Here is an 18,243-nt window from a genome sequence, read left to right as displayed (position 1 = left end):
CATAGAGGGCTTTGTTGGGCAGATAATGAGAAGAATTTGGGTGTACAGTGAAACAAAGACACAGCTGCCTGCGCCAAACATCCAGTTTATGGCAATACTTCATACAAATTATTCCCTATAACAACTGAACTGTCATATCCTACAACCACATCCCAGGCAACCTCCCAACTGAGCTCACTAAGGCTGCAGTCTGATGTGCTGTACACACAAACACCAGTAATACCCAGATGTTCTCTATGTAAAACATTTGGTTTGAAACACAGAGCACTTCTTTCCAAAAAGCCATTACATTTGTTTAATGGACTCATACAGTTCAACTAAAATATCCTGGAGCAGACATTTGACTGCAATTCTACTCTATGAGCCCCATCTGCAAAAAAGAGAAAAAGCAAATGAGAATGCTTTACATGATTTATGCTGCCTTTATGATCAGCCAGTTCATAAAACACAAGCTCTGTTCTACAGACAATAACACAGATTGCTTTCAAGTGTGTCGTTTAGCCCTTGCCTGCATTAAACAAATACATCAACTGAAACAAAGGGCCAAAATTCTTCAGCTTACAACAGAGCTAGTGTAACCAAGAGCAGAATTTGGCCCAAAGACGTCACAAGGAATGTGATTTTCTGTTTTACATTCACGGAGAGTGAATAATGATCGCCAGTAACATTCATGGCTACACAGTTTTCTTCGCATGTGAGGAAGGCTGGAAGGAGGGAGGTTAAAGTACATAATGAAATTCTTTTCTCTAATGAATTCTTCCATGGTAATATTCACTCCACAATGAAGCATTTCATGGTTCTGTTAGAACACATTTTTATAATGAAATGCTAGACAGGATGAACTGAGACTATACTTATTTCACTGAAATAAAGAGATGCATAGAAAACTCTTGAATTATACTCAGAATAAGACTGTTGCTGAAAAAGAGGGCCAGCCAATCACTTGGCTGCCAATATGTTGCACAATTTTTTGCTGAAGGCCCTTGTTCATTATGAGTCTTAACTACTTAAGCTGATAATGGGGTAGGATCTGGGCATGAAGAAGAGGAGACAGTCTGTGGGTGGAAGAAAAGATAACATCTACGGTGCTCATGGGATACAACTACAGCCTCAAAGGAAGATACTCACTTTACTTGTCACAGAGGAAGTGCAGCCTTTTCCTGGGATGTATGAAGCTGCCATATATAGTCAAGTAGAAGAAGGCTAGGCTTATGATTAAGGCACTGGAGTGACACTTGGGAGATTGGGCTTCTGTTTCTGGCTCTGCCACAAATTTCTTGTGTGACCTTGGGCAAGTCACTTAATCTCTCATTGCCTGAGGCCTTGTCTTCACTAGGAAGGGTTTGTCAGTATAGCTAAACCAGTATCGTTATACCGTCAAACCCTCCTAATGGAGACACAGCTTATTCCAGAAAAACAAACAAACAAACAAAAAACCTCTTGACAGTATAGCTCAGTCCAGTTCCCTCAAATGAAATAAGCTATACCAGCACATAGACTTTTTTTTTGCCAGTATAGCTGTGTTTACAGTAGGGCTTTTGCTGGCATAAGCTGTGTTGGTTAAGGGTATGATTTTATTTTTTCATAATCCTAACTGATATAGCTATGCTGGCAAAACTTTTCAGTATAAACCAGACCTCATTTCCCCTTCTGTAACCTGGGAGAAATAATTCTTCCTATCTCAAAGGGATGTAGCAAGGCTATGTCAATGGCTGTGGGGTGCTCCGACATTATGGTGATGACAAGCACCACAGAAAAAGCCTATAAATAAAAATGAATGAGGAAAAGTTGAATTATATAAAGAAAAGGCAGCTCAGGATAAAGAAATGGATAAACGTCCTATTACTCATATGCAGACAAGGTTCAAATATTCTTTGCTTGTGGGAGGGAGGTGAGTACCCCCCTCATGCACACCCTTATCTGGGTTAATTAAGGCCAACTAAAGCTCATTCTCAGATGACTGGGACCAACGAACCATAAAAATAGACGTAACGTCAAACAAACAAATGTTTAGCTAACCACTGCTATCACAACAGAGTTATTAAATGTTTTTACCCATTGGTGTAGGTCCAGCTGTACTGCTTTCTAATGTATTTTAAATACTCTTGTGGTAAGGTAGTAGTACTGTATTTTAGCTGGTATTTTTACAGGCTATAATATTTCATATCGGTACGCAACTACTTCAAGCCTCAGGGAGTGCAGTGTTAGTCAACCTACCCTCCTGCTGAGCATTCAGCTACCAAGGAGGTTTCACTCTTCAGTATTCTCCCGATGGTCACTTTTTCCTATGCCAAAATGTTCCACTTGGAACAACAAACCACAGAACACTGCTAAGATGATTATGAGGTAAGTCTTCATTTCAAATTTAACTACAGATGCAAGGGTTCTAAATTCCAGGACTACACTATTTAAAGCATGTCATTCCTTGTGACAAACATAATTAAAAGCCCCAATATGGAACCAAAACGTATTATGACTTTATGTCGCAAAGCCCGGCAAAAACAAAACAAAAATTCCAAATGTGTATGATAGTGGGTTGTTTTTTTAAACAAATGATGCACAGTCATTTTTCTTTGTTAATCTTTTGCTTAAATATGGATAATCATTTGTATCAATAATAAGTAAACCAGTTATTTTCAATTATGATCATTAGCAAACACTGATCCTAAAGTTCATGCTGCCTTGCAGAGATGTTTTTATCTAACCCTCATTGCTAGATTATGAAGCAGGTTCTACAAGGAAAATATTCAGATTCATTTTTAAATTAAACAAATCTCCTCCATAATATTCACTGTATTTGGAAGTGTCCTCTAGCATGTCCATCATTAGGATTGTGTCAAGATTGATAGTTATAGTAGGGATTAGATCCCTTTTCGGTGTATGGGAAATATATTCTGGAGGCATCAGTAGCAACTCCATTGTCAAAACTGCACTGTGATTTCCACCTAAAGCAGGACCAAAATCTCTCTGCTCTATATCTTAATGACTGAATTTAGTCTCCAACTTTGGCAGAATAATCCTTCGTAGGACAAACAAATGTTCTATTTTTTTCAGTCAAGTATGTACAAATCACTGTGTCTGTGCCAAGGCATCGGTGCTTAAAGACACCCTGCTCCCTTCATCCCCACAAACACTGCTGACTCAGCTCTCCAACACACTGAAACACTCGCACCATGGGGAGTCTTTCAAGCACCAGTGCCTCAGCTCAGACACTTGGCTCCTCCAGTGCTCCTGCCTGAGCTCTCCAATATGCCAGCAGCAGTGCCAAGGTAACTAAGGGCCTCTATGCCAAAATACCAACACATCAAGCGCTTACCCAGTGCTGCTGACTTGGTCTACCAGATAGCCAAGGCAACAGGCCTGAAGGAGCCCCTTTAAGCACTGATGCCTTGTCACAGAGACAGTAGGATCCCTAGTCACTCTCCTGCCCTGCATCAAATCTCCAATCACCATCAAGCTCCCCCACATCCCACCTCATGTCCTCCTTGGTTCCACAGTGCACTATAAAACTGCCCCACTGGGAGTGAGGAGGTGGTGAATGGTCCATTTAAGGAGACCATGAGAGGCTGAGCAGGGATGTGGGAGAGAACATGGAAGGTGAACAAAATGTGGGGTGTGCAGTGGGCAACGGGGTTGTGGAGGGAAGAGTGCTGTGGTGTGGATGTTGCTGAAGTCATGTGGACAAGGAACAACTGTTGTAGGTTGTGAGGGATGACTGGGGAATTACTTAGGGATTAATTGTTGTATTGATGGAAGATTAACTCTTTATTAAAAAAAGCTTTTGGTCTCGGATAGAAGGATGATGGTCATGTGATCATTTTCGCCAAGGAATGGACTGTGGCCATGAAATAAGCTACAACCTATGGAATGAACTGCATTTAATTTGCAATTTTGAGTTTACCTACAGTTGGCTCACGAATCTAATTCCACCAGGACTGCTCCTAACATTCCAATCCTGTCAAGCACTTTTCCCACATCAGCCATTTTTTTTTAAATAAAAGGAACTAACCATAAAAATATTTTATTCCTTTCCTCCGTGTGTCAGATCAGGACTTGAAAAAAATCACACTAAAGCAAGATCCAGGACTTGTATTGAATCCTGGACCAGTGGCAGTTACAAGGTCTGATATCTTGGGAACAATCGAAGCTAGTAGCAGTGCTATTTGTCCTTGGAGAGCAGGGATATTACAAATATCAATAATCCATATTAGTTTAATGGCATGACTTGGGGATTGTTTAATTTGTACACATGGTGATAGGTATAAAAATTATTTTTAGCTGCAATCAGAAATTAGACAACACCACAGCAAGGGACGACTGCATTCAGGCATTTTTTCCCCATTTGAACATGTAGTTAAAGGTGATGGAAGGGCCTCTACATGAATTAAACATCTGGTATTTTTGGTGTGAGTCCAGGATGTTTGATCAGTATGGCCAGACGCTATACTCTCATGGAATACCTCACCCAGCCCCCTAGTGTTCAAAGGTCTAGGATCTTCTAATTTATACAATGTACAATGTTGTCTGTGCAGACATGGTGATAAATATAATCTGTTTAAAAAGCAGATACTTCTCAAATCATAACTCACAGATGCTTAAAGGCTTTCATGTGGGTAAGACAAATGAGAGCCACAGTGCCTGATTCTATAGCCAGGGAGTACAGGAAGCAACAGCAGGAGAACACTATTGAAAGCCTGGATACACTTATGGCTTTAGTGAATTGGTCATCAAATATAACAACACACAGATGCAGTTTTTACCTTGCTCTGTAGTTTTTTCACTGTTGGACATATATCTAGCAAAATGTGGAAACAGTTTTTGGTTTCGTTTGTTAAATAGACACACATGGTATCCCTGTCTGCTAAAAGATGCATCAACCAATATAATTTGCATATCTAGTATTACACTTCTGATTGGTCCATATATGGGGTATAGTTGGAGTTGTAAAGAAGTGTGTCTCAAACAAAGAAGTATAACAAGAATATTTTTTTAAAGAATCAGGTGCATGCCCTGACAATGTAGGGCCAAATTCTGCTTTCTGGGGGGAAAGAACAAGAGAAAAATGTCAGCAGATGTGTGTGTGCTATAACGGCACTAGAATGTTTCCCACGTTCTCCCTCCTTTGATTTTCATGGATCTGTGCACGTGGATCTGGCTGTAGCCAAGGTTTACCAAACATTGTCAGTGTTTTTTAACCCATGTATGGCTTTCTCCTCTGGTATTTTGTGGCTACCACCTGCTGCTTATTGGTTCTCCAATCCAGCAAAGACCTTCTAGTTATTTATTTACCAAAAAAAAACCTGACTCACATAGTAATTGTGATTAGAATTCTATAATGAATAAACAATATTTATCAGGAACTGTAAGTTCCAAATAGCTTTATCCAACACAGATGAGCTCAAACTAGAATATGTATGAAAGCGCTCTCCACATGTAATATTGTAATTGTGATTCTTAGGCAAAGATAAAATCACACACAGCCTAACACCATAATACATTTGATCAATATGTACCAAGAGATATTTTGTACAGTTTCCATTCTGTTGTGTTCTCACACACAACAGAAACCATTTGTAATAAAACTTAGTACTTATAGCATTTTTTTAACTGAGAGCTGCTTTATAAACACTAGGACACATTCTATCACGACTTTCACTTCAGTGAGATTGCATGGGGTGTAAATCAGGGCCGAATTTGGCCCATAAATTAACACAACTTCTCTGTGTGGCAAAGTAGCAGCATCCCTATTTTATAGATGGACAAGCTGAGGCACAGAGACGTTAACTGAATTGCCCCAAATCACACAGCAAGTCAGTGGAAGAGCCAGAAATAGGATCCCAGAGCCTAGAAATCCATTCACTTGTTTATAGATCCAAAGTCCTCCAGTAAATGCCACCCACTCGACGTCCACCCAAGAATCAGAGTTAACATCTGGCTCCGACTGAGCTAAAAGAGCTAAAAGATTTGTGAAAACTATCATATTCAGACAACTACGAGTCCTTACTGGCAACTCATTGATGCAGACTTTTACAGAATATTTATTTCACCAAACTAACTTGCTTCTACATTTTTCAGCCATTAAGTTATTTTTAGCTAGGAGCACCCCCTTTGATCTAATCACTCTCTAGTTTGAGGATCTGGAGAGCTGTGCTTTAGGAAGGATGGCAGAATACAGGACAATCAATTTCTATTTCAATCCCTGAAACTCAACCTCTTCCTGAACATTTCAGATACTCAAGTATGTATGTGAGGGTTGGATGTAGCCACTTGACACTTACCTCATGATACTTCACTGTAATAAATTTGTGGTACTTTCTATGAAGGACTTTAAGTAAAAATAAATTATACACCATTGGATTTAATTAGGAAATATTTACACCACTGTTTTAGAACAAAGTTACATAATAAGTAGGGATGGAACAAAACAACAAAAATCAGTCCCCAAATCCAATTTGCTTAGGCTTATTATAGGCAGTGCAGGTAGCAATTCCCATAGTTAAGGTTGCCTGCCACTTTCTGTTATAAGGCTCTGTTTTCAGTTGCTTATATCTTTGACAAATTTTAATTGTTTGGACTGCCAATTTTCCATGCTGGGATCTGCCTCAGGATGAATATTGCTGGAAAGTTTTAGCGGTTCAGCCATTTCCAAGAAGGAGGTTATGAAAAATGTTGTTTTGCCCTTATTAAAAAAAAAAAGTCTTATAACTTTTTCACTAAGCTCTAACGCCTCCATGCTTTGGAGCAGGAATTTGAAATTTAGCAGGGGGTCTCCCTGGTGTCAGGAATGTAGCTTCTCTCATCTCCATGGAAACTTGCCCAAATTTATCAAAAGTCATAAGCCTCTGAAAAATCTCAGTTTGCATATGCTCAATAGAGTGTTGTTAGAGTTTGGAGCTAAATTCGCCAAAGATTCCATCTGCACAGAGCATGCTGCAACCCTCTCACAGCTCCTGTGTGATGACTGGAGCATGTATGCACTGTCTCCACAGAAAGACTGAGCATGCTCCATCCTGACACTGCAGGAGCTCAGACCTTCCCTGCAATTGCTTCATGCAACTGTTAGGTCCCACTGTGGCACCAGGCACAGGAACTGAGAGCAGGAAGACTCTCTCTCCTGTACTCTCAATGCTCCCCCAGCTTGTTCCCCGTCAGTACAGAAGAGGAGAGTGCAGCTTGACTGGAATGCAGATAGCGGGTTTTCACAACAAAATTTTTGGTGGTTTCTAAGTGCGGCCACCAGCTCTTGCTGGTGGCCGCTCTGACAAATTTTCCTAAAATACTTAATTAACTTTAGGAAAAACAAATAAATATGCACATATACTTGTCCAAATCATTGTAATTTATTTATGCAGGGTTTTTTGTTTTTTTTTTGCAGATTCAATAAGGTATAGTTGTATTTTGATGCCCTTGGCCCCCGCTGCCCCTCCCCGCCCCCCATGGATGTCCCTGGCCCCTGCCACTTCCACCCCACCCACCCCGCATTGCCCCAAGCTCCCTTCTGTGGCCTCACACCCCAGGCTCATCCCGCTCCTTGCCTCTTTACCATGGCGCCTGGTAAAATCAGCCTTGCTAAAGCCCAGAGCCAAGTGGGAGAAAGACTGCTCTAGGAACGAATCAGGGTTGAGTAGTAAAGGGGGTTGTCTGTGGGACCCCTGCCTCATTTGTTGCAGAAGTTGGAAGGTACGTAGTGAAAGAGGCAGGGAACTGCAAGAAAAGAAATGATGATCTCATGGCTAAGGCACTTGAATGCTGCCTTGGGGAACTGGATTCTATCCCTGCCACAGAGTTCCTGTGTGATGCTGGGCAAGTCAATTAAGCCAAAAAAATTACAGGTGGCCACTGTGTGTTCCTCATTTTCTGGGTGCTTGACTTGAGGTGTTAGGGTCTGATCTGCAGAAGTGCTGAGCGCTCACAACAGCAACAGAAGTCTGCAGGAGCTCTACTCTGAACATACAAAGTGCTATAAAATGCTAAGTACTCTGAAAAAGTCAGGTCCCAGCATCTCAAAGTGGGCACCCAAAGTATGTTGACACTTTTGACACTTTTGGATTTAACCTCTGCTCCTCACTTCCCCATGCATAAAATGGGAATAATAATCATACCACTTCACATCACAGCAGTGTTCCAAAGACACATTAATTAATGTTTGTCATGAACTAAGTTACTACAATGAGAGCACTATAGAAAAATTATAAGGAAATTTATAATTCTGTATTTGGTTTGAATAATGTGTAGGAAATAATGCATGGGGCCACACATGAACAATGAGAATAAAAATAAATACCTCTACCCCGATATAACGCGACCCGATATAACACAAATTCGGATATAACGCGGTAAAGCAGAGCTCCGAGGGGGGGGGAAGGCTGCGCATCCGGCGGATCAAAGCAAGTTCAATATAACGTGGTTTCACCTAGAACGCGGTAAGATTTTTTGGCTCCCGAGGACAGTGTTATATCGGGGTAGAGGTGTATTGAACAACTGTCCATTCACTGTATGAGGGAGGAATCCTGTGGATAAAACAGGACGTGATCACATAATTAAAATAAAGCATACAAGAGAGTTGAATTAAGGTTCCACAGACAACTTTACCCCTGACATTTCCTAACTTTTGAGTGCTTGACTTTTCAACATTAACTTGCTTTTAATGTATGTTTTTTTTCCCTCTGGCTGTAACGGATTACTGATCTACCCCTAAAGGGCTCAATTATGGGTTGTCTGACAGACACTTTATATAATTTGCTGATGTAAAAGTTACATAAACTGGATCTGCCATAAAGTGGTTCCCCACTTGCCACAGAGCTCTACTGGAACTGCACTGCACCAGACCCTTCTCAGTTCCCCATGTATGGGGCATGCCGAAAGACAGAATGAAGAGTGGGTGCTGCTATTCTCAGTCTGCAGCCACTGCAACCAGAGCATATTGTCCGTTAGCGCAGCCCTATAGCCCTCAGGACTGGGCAGAATGTTGACTGGACCAAGAATACTGGAAGGCTTTAAAGTGGTGCACAACCCCGTTACTCCCACCCTTCCATTCCTACACTGAGATCAATTCAGCAGAATGGAGAATCGGGGCACTACTCCTTGTGATCTGCACAACTGCTCTTATCTTGTTAATTGGGACATACTCCACTTAAAAAATCTTGTTGTAAACAAACAAATGTGTGTGTTACAAATAAGACCCTAATTATTAAAATGACCAAACTTAAAAAAAATCCAATTTACTTGTCACTACTGTCATTATGTTTTCTACTTCTCTCTGTCAGGGCAATGACAATCAATGAAGCCAGTTTCCCTTTGTTTACACCATTTCACTTTCAGGTTCTCAAAAGCAATGTTTGAGTTTCCAACACTACAGGAAAATGCTGATTTGTTTTGAAACAAGGTTTTTTCATTGGAATTTTTTCAACTGTGCCAATGTTTCTATTGATCTAAAATTTTGCAAGAGATTGCTTTTATACAATGTAAATTTGCAGCCAAAATTAATTTGGCAGTGTCCCTATGACTGAGAGCTGCATGGTGCACTTCTATACAGAAGAGTAAATAAGATGTAAACACCTGTACCAATATACATGAAATGCCTGTGTTTTATGTTGTGCTACAACATGTCATCAGTTCTCAAAATAATATGCCTGTCTTAGGGGTAGGGAGAGAAGAGTAATGTTGTTTGCCCTCTGTTGGCCAGGAGGAAGATAAAAGCCCTGACTCTCAGGAGGGGACCAGAGAAAAAAATTCCCTGCTGCTGCTCCCACTCCCCTAGCCCACTCTTGGCCACTGCAGAAAGAAAAATCTGTCCAGTGAGTGAATGTTGAAGGGGACAGAGACTGGGTGCTTGGAGAGTAGGCACATGAAAAATTGTTAATAACACTGTATATTGTATGGAATAATTGGGATATTGGGGTATGGAGTGGGGATTGAATGATGACACAAGAGGGAATCCCTAAATAAGTGGACCCGCAGGGGCTCTGGATGTGCCTCTTTTAAAAAAAATCCAGTTCTGCTTTGCTTTGAGTGCATCATGCAATGTAACAGGCTTTCATCTGGATTCTTGCCAATTTTCACAATACTAAACCTTCTTTTGCCGATATTAACCAAAACATGCATCGTATCAGCAGAATATCATTTACTGGTTTATATGTAATCCCAGAATAAAATTACATAAAGATGGAATTAAGGTTGAAAGGACCTATCAGCAATTTAGGATAATTATCCCAAAACCAAGCATTTCCTAGCATGAGCATCTTGCAGCATTTCCTTTCACTATGCACCGTGCACTGTACAGGCACATATGACCATTACCTAGCATGCCTTGCACTTATATGATTGTAACTATGGATTCCTTGGCTAACCAGTACTGATTATAGTACAAGAGCAAAGTTTTGTTCTACTGCTTTCATGTGCAAGAGGACAAGTGGAGAAAACATCTACAGGAATTTCAATGTACATGCTACTTCACAGACTTTCTATATCCTCTTTTCACCCTTATACTTATTGGAACTTTCACTTAAGATATCATAAGGTGTGAATGTTATACCCAACCAGTACTAAATAAGGAAATCTTGTTTGGAAAACAGGGTGCCCCAAAATATCATATTGGGGTATTAATTTCTCTGTTTCATGCAACACACAACATTGTATGTAGTAACTAGTACACATTCAAATAAGTTGTTTTCAGCAACAAACTAAATAGTTCATACAATCCACCTAGCAGTTTTACTTTCAGAACACTTTGTGAAGATGTTTCAATGCAAAATGGTAAAAAAAAAAGATAAACTAAATACACATAACCTGTTAAATCAAAGCCAAATACTATTCCTACTGAAGTCAATACAGACTTGCTGTTGACTTCAGTTGGGGCAGGATTGAGCCATTTATGTATACTGGACTCAATTCTCCTCTCATGCTGGTTTTGTACTGATATTACTCCATTGCCTTCTGTGGTGTTACTTCTCATTTACAGCAATGTGAGATCAGAATCAGACTCTTAGCCATTCAAACCTGCCGATTGACTTTGTTGTTAAGTTGTTTATTACAGTTAGAAACAACTGAATGCAAAATTCAAAGCTTACATTTTATATGAAAGTCTGGCTACTCATGCAGTAATCTTTAGCAAAATGTTGTATAGCTAAATTGCTTGTTGGCTAATAAAAAATGTTAAAGGCCAAATATGTTAGCGCAGATCACTTGGACAGGGCTAATAACTGGGAATGTAATGTTGTTTCTAAGGTTCAGGTTTGCAATCTGTTGCCATACAGCTTGAACTATTTACATACTGCTGAGTGAAAAAAGATGATTGGAAGCAAACAGCCAGGTTAGAGAGTGACCTTGGGACTCTTGAAACCTAGCTTCTGGTTATTGGACAATTTGTGCTTAAGACATAATGGAATGGTGCCTGCCACACTGCTCTCCGTGCATCCCCTGCTGGTCACAGTATGAATCTATTTAAGCCTTTTCAATGATGCCATAAATGCTGATGACTAATGAGAATAGAAGGGAAGAAAGAAAAGAGAATGAAAAAAAGTTGAATGAAAACCCTGTACCTCTCCTGACCCAGCCCCCTTTTGCTGCATTCTCCTCTTGTGGGTGAAGTGGTCTGTGAGAGAAATTAGTGCTCGAAGTACGGGTGTCAGGGGGAAAACTGGGGGGGAAAAAGGTCATTTCTATTAACTTCATGTCTGGTTGGGTTCAGGGCCACTAGCTCAAATTCTTTAGAACAGACAAAATGCAGATATTTTACATGTGCTCAAACAGGAGAGTTCAGGCAAAAACATTACATTGTAATTGAATGTATCTTAATTAATAAAAAATAAATGCTATGTGGCAAGGATTATGTTTTACAATATAAAATTAAGCTATAATATACTCCAGTAAGTATTCTAGATACCGGTAAACAGATTGGATGCAATATTTTTATTTCATTTAAGAATCCAGCTGTATTGTGATTTTCACCCTTTCTCCCTATTTCCCCAAGCTTTGCTACCTCAGCCACATAGATTCAGTTCAGACTGAAATTTGAAAAACTGCATCTCTTTTCAGAAGAGTTTTCCCCTAAACAAATCGGATTAAAGCCCATTCAACATCCTTCTTTAAGTTATTCAAGTTTAAAAAATAGATGTTTGTTACTTTTTGCAACTAAAAAACATCTCCATAATAGAGATCATTAGCTTCTGTTAGTCTGAAATTTTAGACCAGCCAAGACAGCAAACATTAAAAATCTTGTACTTGAAGTGAGCATGTGCAGAAATGTTCATCTCTGGTTTCTCTTTAGCCAGCCTCCAAATGAGCTAGTAAAATGAAAGAACACATAATGTAATTGTACAGCTTGGTTGAAACTCTCGTTTTAACTGCTGACACACAGATCTAGTTGTAAAGTAAATGTCCCTTGTTAAAGCCATCTCACTGGCAGTTACTGTTTCTTCCTTCGGGTATGTGCTAGGTTTGCAGACAACCAAAACAAAAACAGCAATTAAACAAAACTTGTATCTCACTATGGCAATGTCTTGCTTTTGTACAAAGTCTGCTGAAAATCAGTCTACCTCAAATGAAATATATGTTAAGATGTCTTCAGAAAAGCATCTATGTCTCTGAGCAAGCAATCCCTAATGCACTCGCTGCACCTTGTACCATCGCCCTACTACTGGAGATGTATTTCAATTGAAAAACAAATGGCAATGTGTGTGTTACTTCAGATGCATTACAAGAGCCCATCTGTATGATGCTGAAGGAGATGTTGGAGGACTTGCTGGGCTCCAGTTATTACAGGGTGGCCTCAAGGCTGTGTTAGGTCTTGAGCCATCCCACAAAACTGAGCCATGAACTGGACTGTAAAACTCAATGGGGCTGGATTGCAGTCCCAGCATTTTTAGGTGTCAGCCAAGTTCAGATCACAAAAGTTAACTGCAACAAATCACTGCAATGTATCACTTAAAAATAACAATTAATATTCTGACACCATTCTGAAGGTCACTTCAACACAGCAAGGGAACACAACAAGCTTCATTGCACTATAAATTTCCAGACTTAGAAATAAAAATAAGGTTACTGGTGATGATGGCCACATCTGTGAAGGCCAACAAAAATACACATTTTATTCCAATCATAAATATCAGTTGGCACCAGGTAAATATGCCCAACTATATAAATACCCCACATGCTTCATCATAAGTATTTGGCTGGAGTCAAAACACTGGTTCCAAAGGCACTTGAAGACTGTTCAGATCTAGTTTCAAACTCCATAACTAGCTGTATAATGTAGAACCCCAAAGAGCTGGGTTCATATTCTCCCATACAATGGGGAAATTTCAGCTCGAAGCTTTGTGGCTTGGGCACCTCTTGAATGCCACATTTTCCTTTCTACCTCCTCTGAGTTAATGGTCAGGGGACTGGTCTCTAACGAGCTCCTGGGAAGATGCACCCGAGGAGCGGTGTTCTCTCTGGGAAGCTATAAGAAAAACAGCTCAGGCTGCCTTACCACTCTGCCAGAAAACCTCTCGATGGCCCTCTTGACTTTGCCATAGGTGCCCTTGCCCAGGGTCTCCTGCAGCTCGTAGCGGTGCTTCAGGTTGTGCTTGTGGTGATGCCTCTTCACCCCTTGCTGTTTCCTCAGCTCCGGCGCCGCTGTCACCTCGGAGGATGGAGCCTCTTCCGCGGGCTCCTCCAGGGCCGCGGCTCCCTTGCCGGCGCCCGGCTGGGAGCCGCAGGAGAGGCAGCGCTGGGGAGAGGGGCCGCGGCCAGCATCCAGCTCAGCGCCCTCCATCTCCGGCGGCGGCACGGCGCGGGGGGCACTCGCGGGAGCGCAGCTGCTGCCTCTCCGCTCTCCCCACATCTGCTGTGCACCAGCCCTTGCTCCGGGGGGTGGGGATCCGCAGCGCCCCCTCCCCCTCCTCTTCCTCCCCCTCACCCCACTCTCCGGCTGCTGAGGCACATTTGGCACTCGGGGAACAGGCGCCGCTGCAGCCCCGCTTGGCAAGTCCCCCCACCCCACCCCACCCCACTCCGCCCCCCCGGGAAGAAGCGACGCCCAGGAGCTACCCCGCTCCGCCCCGGCAAGCCCCCGCTGGCGGGGATCCCCTGGCTGGAGCTGTTCTGGGCAGCCCCCTCCTGGCCGGTGGCCCCGGGCTGGGAAGCGGTTCTGGGGGTGGCGGGGAGACGAGTTCCGTCTTTGTGCTACAGCAGCGGCCGCCGCCGCCGAGGAGACTGCCCCGCCTGGCCCCTCACTCAGCCTGGCTGCCCGGCCGGGGGGTGTCGGTATCTACAGCCCGCGGGCCCGGCGCTGGCTGTCCCTGCCGCCGGCCCCGCCGCACATGTGCGGCTGGAAGGTGCCCTTCTGCTTCGGGCTATATTTGGTGGCGGAGGGTGCCCGGGCTGGGGCTGGAGCCAGCGGCGGGGCTAGGCGGCCGAGCCGCTCTCTCCGTGCAGAGCAGGCGCCGGAGTCGCCTCCTCATGTTCCCTTCAGCCCGGCCCTGGCTGTGGCGAGCAGCCGCTTTGCCGCGGCCGTGAGCGGAAGCCACAGTCCCTCCTCCGCCCCAGCTCCGCACATGCCCCGGGCAGTCCGCCGCCTGCCTCGCTCGCCTCCCTGCGGGCTTGGCTTGGGCAGGCAGCGCCTAGCGGATTTGCAGCCGGGAGCCGCCCCTCTCCAGTGCAGGCGCTGAACGGGGGGCGGGAAGCAGGCAGCCAGGGGTGGGGGGCGGTGGCCAGCTTCGCAGGTCACAAAGCGGGACTCACGCGCTTGCAGGGTGCGGTTGGCAATGCCCAGCCAGCCACTCAGCTCACAGCCCAGCAGCCGGCATGAAGCTAGGCAAGGACAAAAGCATGGCACAAAAGGGAGTCAGCTGCAACCTGCTGCTAAGGAAACTGAGATGAGGGGGCAGATGGACAGATACCAGGACAGACAGATAGGACAACGGAGGAACAGACAGATGCCACAGGCGGGGAGTGGGACAATGGAAGATCCCATGGACAGAGAGATACCATAAAGGTGGATAGACAGGATGCTTTTATTTTCACTTTTATATAAGGATCTCTAAGCATTTACACATTGGGTTATAGTAAGAGAACTAGCAAGATTAGGCAGAATACTGTAGCCCACAATTTCAAACACAAGGCATTTGAAGATAGCCTGTGCTTTACAAATGCAAACACATGCACATACAATTTAAACCAGTGGTTCTCAAACTTTTGTACTGGTGACTCCTTTCACATAGCAAGCCTCTGAGTGTGACCCCCCTTACAAATTAAAAACATGTTTGTATATATTTAACACCATTATACATGCTGGAGGCAAAGCGGGGTTTGGGGTGGAGGCTGACAGCTTGTGACCCCCCCATGTAATAACCTCGGGACCCCCTGAGGGGGTCCACCCCCCAGTTTGAGAACCCCTGATTTAAACAGACTTACACCGAAGCATGCATATGTGTTCAAATTTGACACTGCAAAAACTTGTGCGTGCACAGGTATAGGGTTATTTAAAATGTGCACACCAATGTCAGAATTTTTATAGCACGTGTTAGTGCTTGCACCTGCAACGTGCAGGCATAAAAGGTGTACATGCAACAATTTTGTGTGCACAAATGCACACTCACAGGCTGGATAGAGGCCCAGAAGAAAATGTACCCATTTATGTCTAGTAAGTGTTTCCAAAAAACTATTATATTCCCCAGTATCCTAACAGGTCTGTAAGATTTCTGTGTAATTAGAACTTTTAGAAAAACACTGGGCACACCCATCAGCTTTCTGCATTGGCATCGTGCAGCACATATAATCCCTCTTATGATCCAGGCTAGTGTTTTTCACCTTTAAGAAAAATCTTTGGTTTTTGTACCCAAATTTTCCATGCAATCCAGAGCCAACCTTTGGGCCTGCAGAGCCCTCATTCCTGGTTTGGGGCACCTAGAAATGTAAAGGAGAAAATCAACTTTCTTTTCTTTTCTTTTCTTTTTAAGTAAGTTTCTAGTCCTTTCCCTTGCAAAGATAGCCTAGAAAACTTAAATCAAAATAGATATGTCAACTGATTGCCAGGGTTGAAATTTTATCACTTATCTTTCCTAAAAATTGCATGTCCCCTGAAGCCCAGGAGTGGGTTGGGGGCACCTCCTGCTTTTAGCAGAGGAGTGGGAGCTGTGTTGCCCCCTTACTTTATCCTCTGTTCAGCATGACTAGTTTGCTGCATAGATACAAAGACCCAGGCCTCTCTGAGGTTACTGGCTCAGCATTTTCATCTTGCTGGCTGACAATAAGGCACAGTCCTTTTTGAGGTTACCAGCTAAGTACCTCTGCTTTGCTAGAATAATCACAAGGCACAGGCCTTTTGAATTTGCTGGTTCAGTAGCATTGTCTTGCTAAATTGGTGTCAATGTCTGTACCTTTGTGAGGTCACTAACTCAACTCTTCTTGCTTGCTGGGATGATGTTAAGGCACAGCTCTCTGTGCATGCACTGGCTTCACTTGAGTAATTGGCTAGGCTAATGCAAAAGCTAAGGACGCTAGCTCAGCAGTGTTAGAATGCTGGGATGATGTCTAGGCACAGGGCTCTGTGAGGTTTCTTGATCAGCACCTCCAGCTTGCTGGGCTTATGTGAGAGCTTAGCTTTCTGTGAAGTCTGCCGATGCACCTCTAGCTTGCCGAGATAATGACAAGAAACGGGTCTTGGTGATGTTAATGATTCTATACCCGTAGTTTAATGGACTGATGTGAAAGCACGGGTCTCTATGAGGTTATTGGCTCTGCAGCTTCATCTTAGGAGCAAAGGAATTGCCAGACTGGATCAGACCTGAGGTCCACCTAGTTCAGTATCCTGTCTCTGACAATAGCCTGTACCAGATGCTTCAGAGGAAAGTGTAAGAACCCCACAGCAGGCAGATGTGGAATAATGTGCTGCCTCTCACTGGGTCTCAGCCTCATCTCTAATGGTTAGAGACTGGTTTAAGCCCTGACACATGAGGTTTAATATCCCTTCCACAAAATTTATCATTAACAACAATAATCGTATGTTCTTGAAATCCATATAAATGCCCAGTCTCTTTTGGAATCTTAAATTCTTGGCCTCATCAACTTCAGGTGGTAAAAGTCTAATCACACATTACACAAAATGTATTTCCTTTTATCATTTTTTAAATTTCCCACCTTTTATTTAATTGAACAGCCCTTTGTTCCTGTGCTATGAGACAGGGAGAACAGAAGCCCCTGATCTACCTTCGGTAGATGAGTCATTTTATGGATTTTTATCATGTCCCCTCTTATTTCTCTCCTTTCCAAGGTGAACAATTCCAATCTTTTCAATCTCTCTTCATAAGAGAGTTTTTCTATGCCCTAGATCATTCTTATCAACATTCTTTTAACCCTTTCTAGTGCAGAAGGCTGATGGTAAAGAACAGGCTTTTTTGAGGTTACTGGCTCAACACTTCACGTTGCTTGGCTAATATCTAGTAAAAGGACTTGTGAGCTCACTGGCTCAGGACCTCTAGCTTTCTTGGCTGATGATAAGGCTGAGCCCTCTGTGAGGTCACTAGCTCACTGACTTTAACATACTGGGCAAACGTGAACGCACAAATCTCTGTGAGATCACTAGCTCAACACCAATGGTAAAGAAGATCAATATAGCAGAGGAAGCTCACAATTGTGGCGATGGTATGTTTTGAATATTGACATCATGTGGAATAGTGACATTGCATCATCTAGTGTGATGGGACATGGCAAAGAGAACGGAGGCAAAATAAATAGAAGTATCTGACTGGAGTTCATATCTCTGAGCAGGCCCTTAGCCAACCAAACAAATATGCATGTGCAGGGGCTCTGTGCAGGGGAACCCTTGTGCTCCAATCCACCCTCGATACCCTGCCTGGATGGCCCACTGTGGAGAGCCAGGAGAAGAGAGGCAACTGACAGGACCATTACCCTAGATTCTTTCTATAGGAAGGGGGAGGCCAGAGACAAGGTCTCCCTTTTCCTCTGGAGGCAGGAAGAGGGAGAGGAGGAGGCTGCAGAATCTCCCTTTTTCCTGCTCTGCCCCCTGGCCAACAGGGGCAGAGATCTGCCTGTAGAAACAAGGAAGCAGGTAGGGGACTGACTCCCAGCAGGAAACAATTCATCCCATCATTTGTCACGTCTGTGCTGTACCACCCACAGGCAGTAAAAGCTCCACAAATTCCCTCGCCAGCCACCAGCTCCTCCTGCTGCTCCCACTTCAGATTCTCCAACTTGCTGAGTCCTCACTTCATCTGCCAGTGAAGAATCAAGAGGAGAGGG

At 43.3% G+C, this 18,243-nt stretch overlaps 1 protein-coding gene across 1 annotated transcript in view; it reads right to left on the bottom strand.

Moving 5' to 3' along the window:
• NUAK1 (NUAK family kinase 1) overlaps nt 1-13,882 on the bottom strand; it is a 56,158-nt gene extending 42,276 nt beyond the window's left edge. Inside the window, exon 1 of the mRNA XM_024200082.2 lies at nt 13,472-13,882. Within this exon, the coding sequence (XP_024055850.1) occupies nt 13,472-13,825 (354 nt within the window). The 5' untranslated portion in view covers nt 13,826-13,882. The remainder of the gene's footprint in view (nt 1-13,471) is intronic.
• Between the last annotated feature and the right edge of the window lie 4,361 nt (nt 13,883-18,243).

Source organism: Terrapene carolina, unplaced genomic scaffold, assembly GCF_002925995.2.
Source record: "Terrapene carolina triunguis isolate 2854851 unplaced genomic scaffold, T_m_triunguis-2.0 Scaffold247, whole genome shotgun sequence".
NCBI lineage: Eukaryota > Metazoa > Chordata > Testudines > Emydidae > Terrapene > Terrapene triunguis.
The sequence above is the reverse complement of the archived record's forward strand: the minus strand, read 5'-3'. Positions and strand labels throughout refer to the sequence as shown.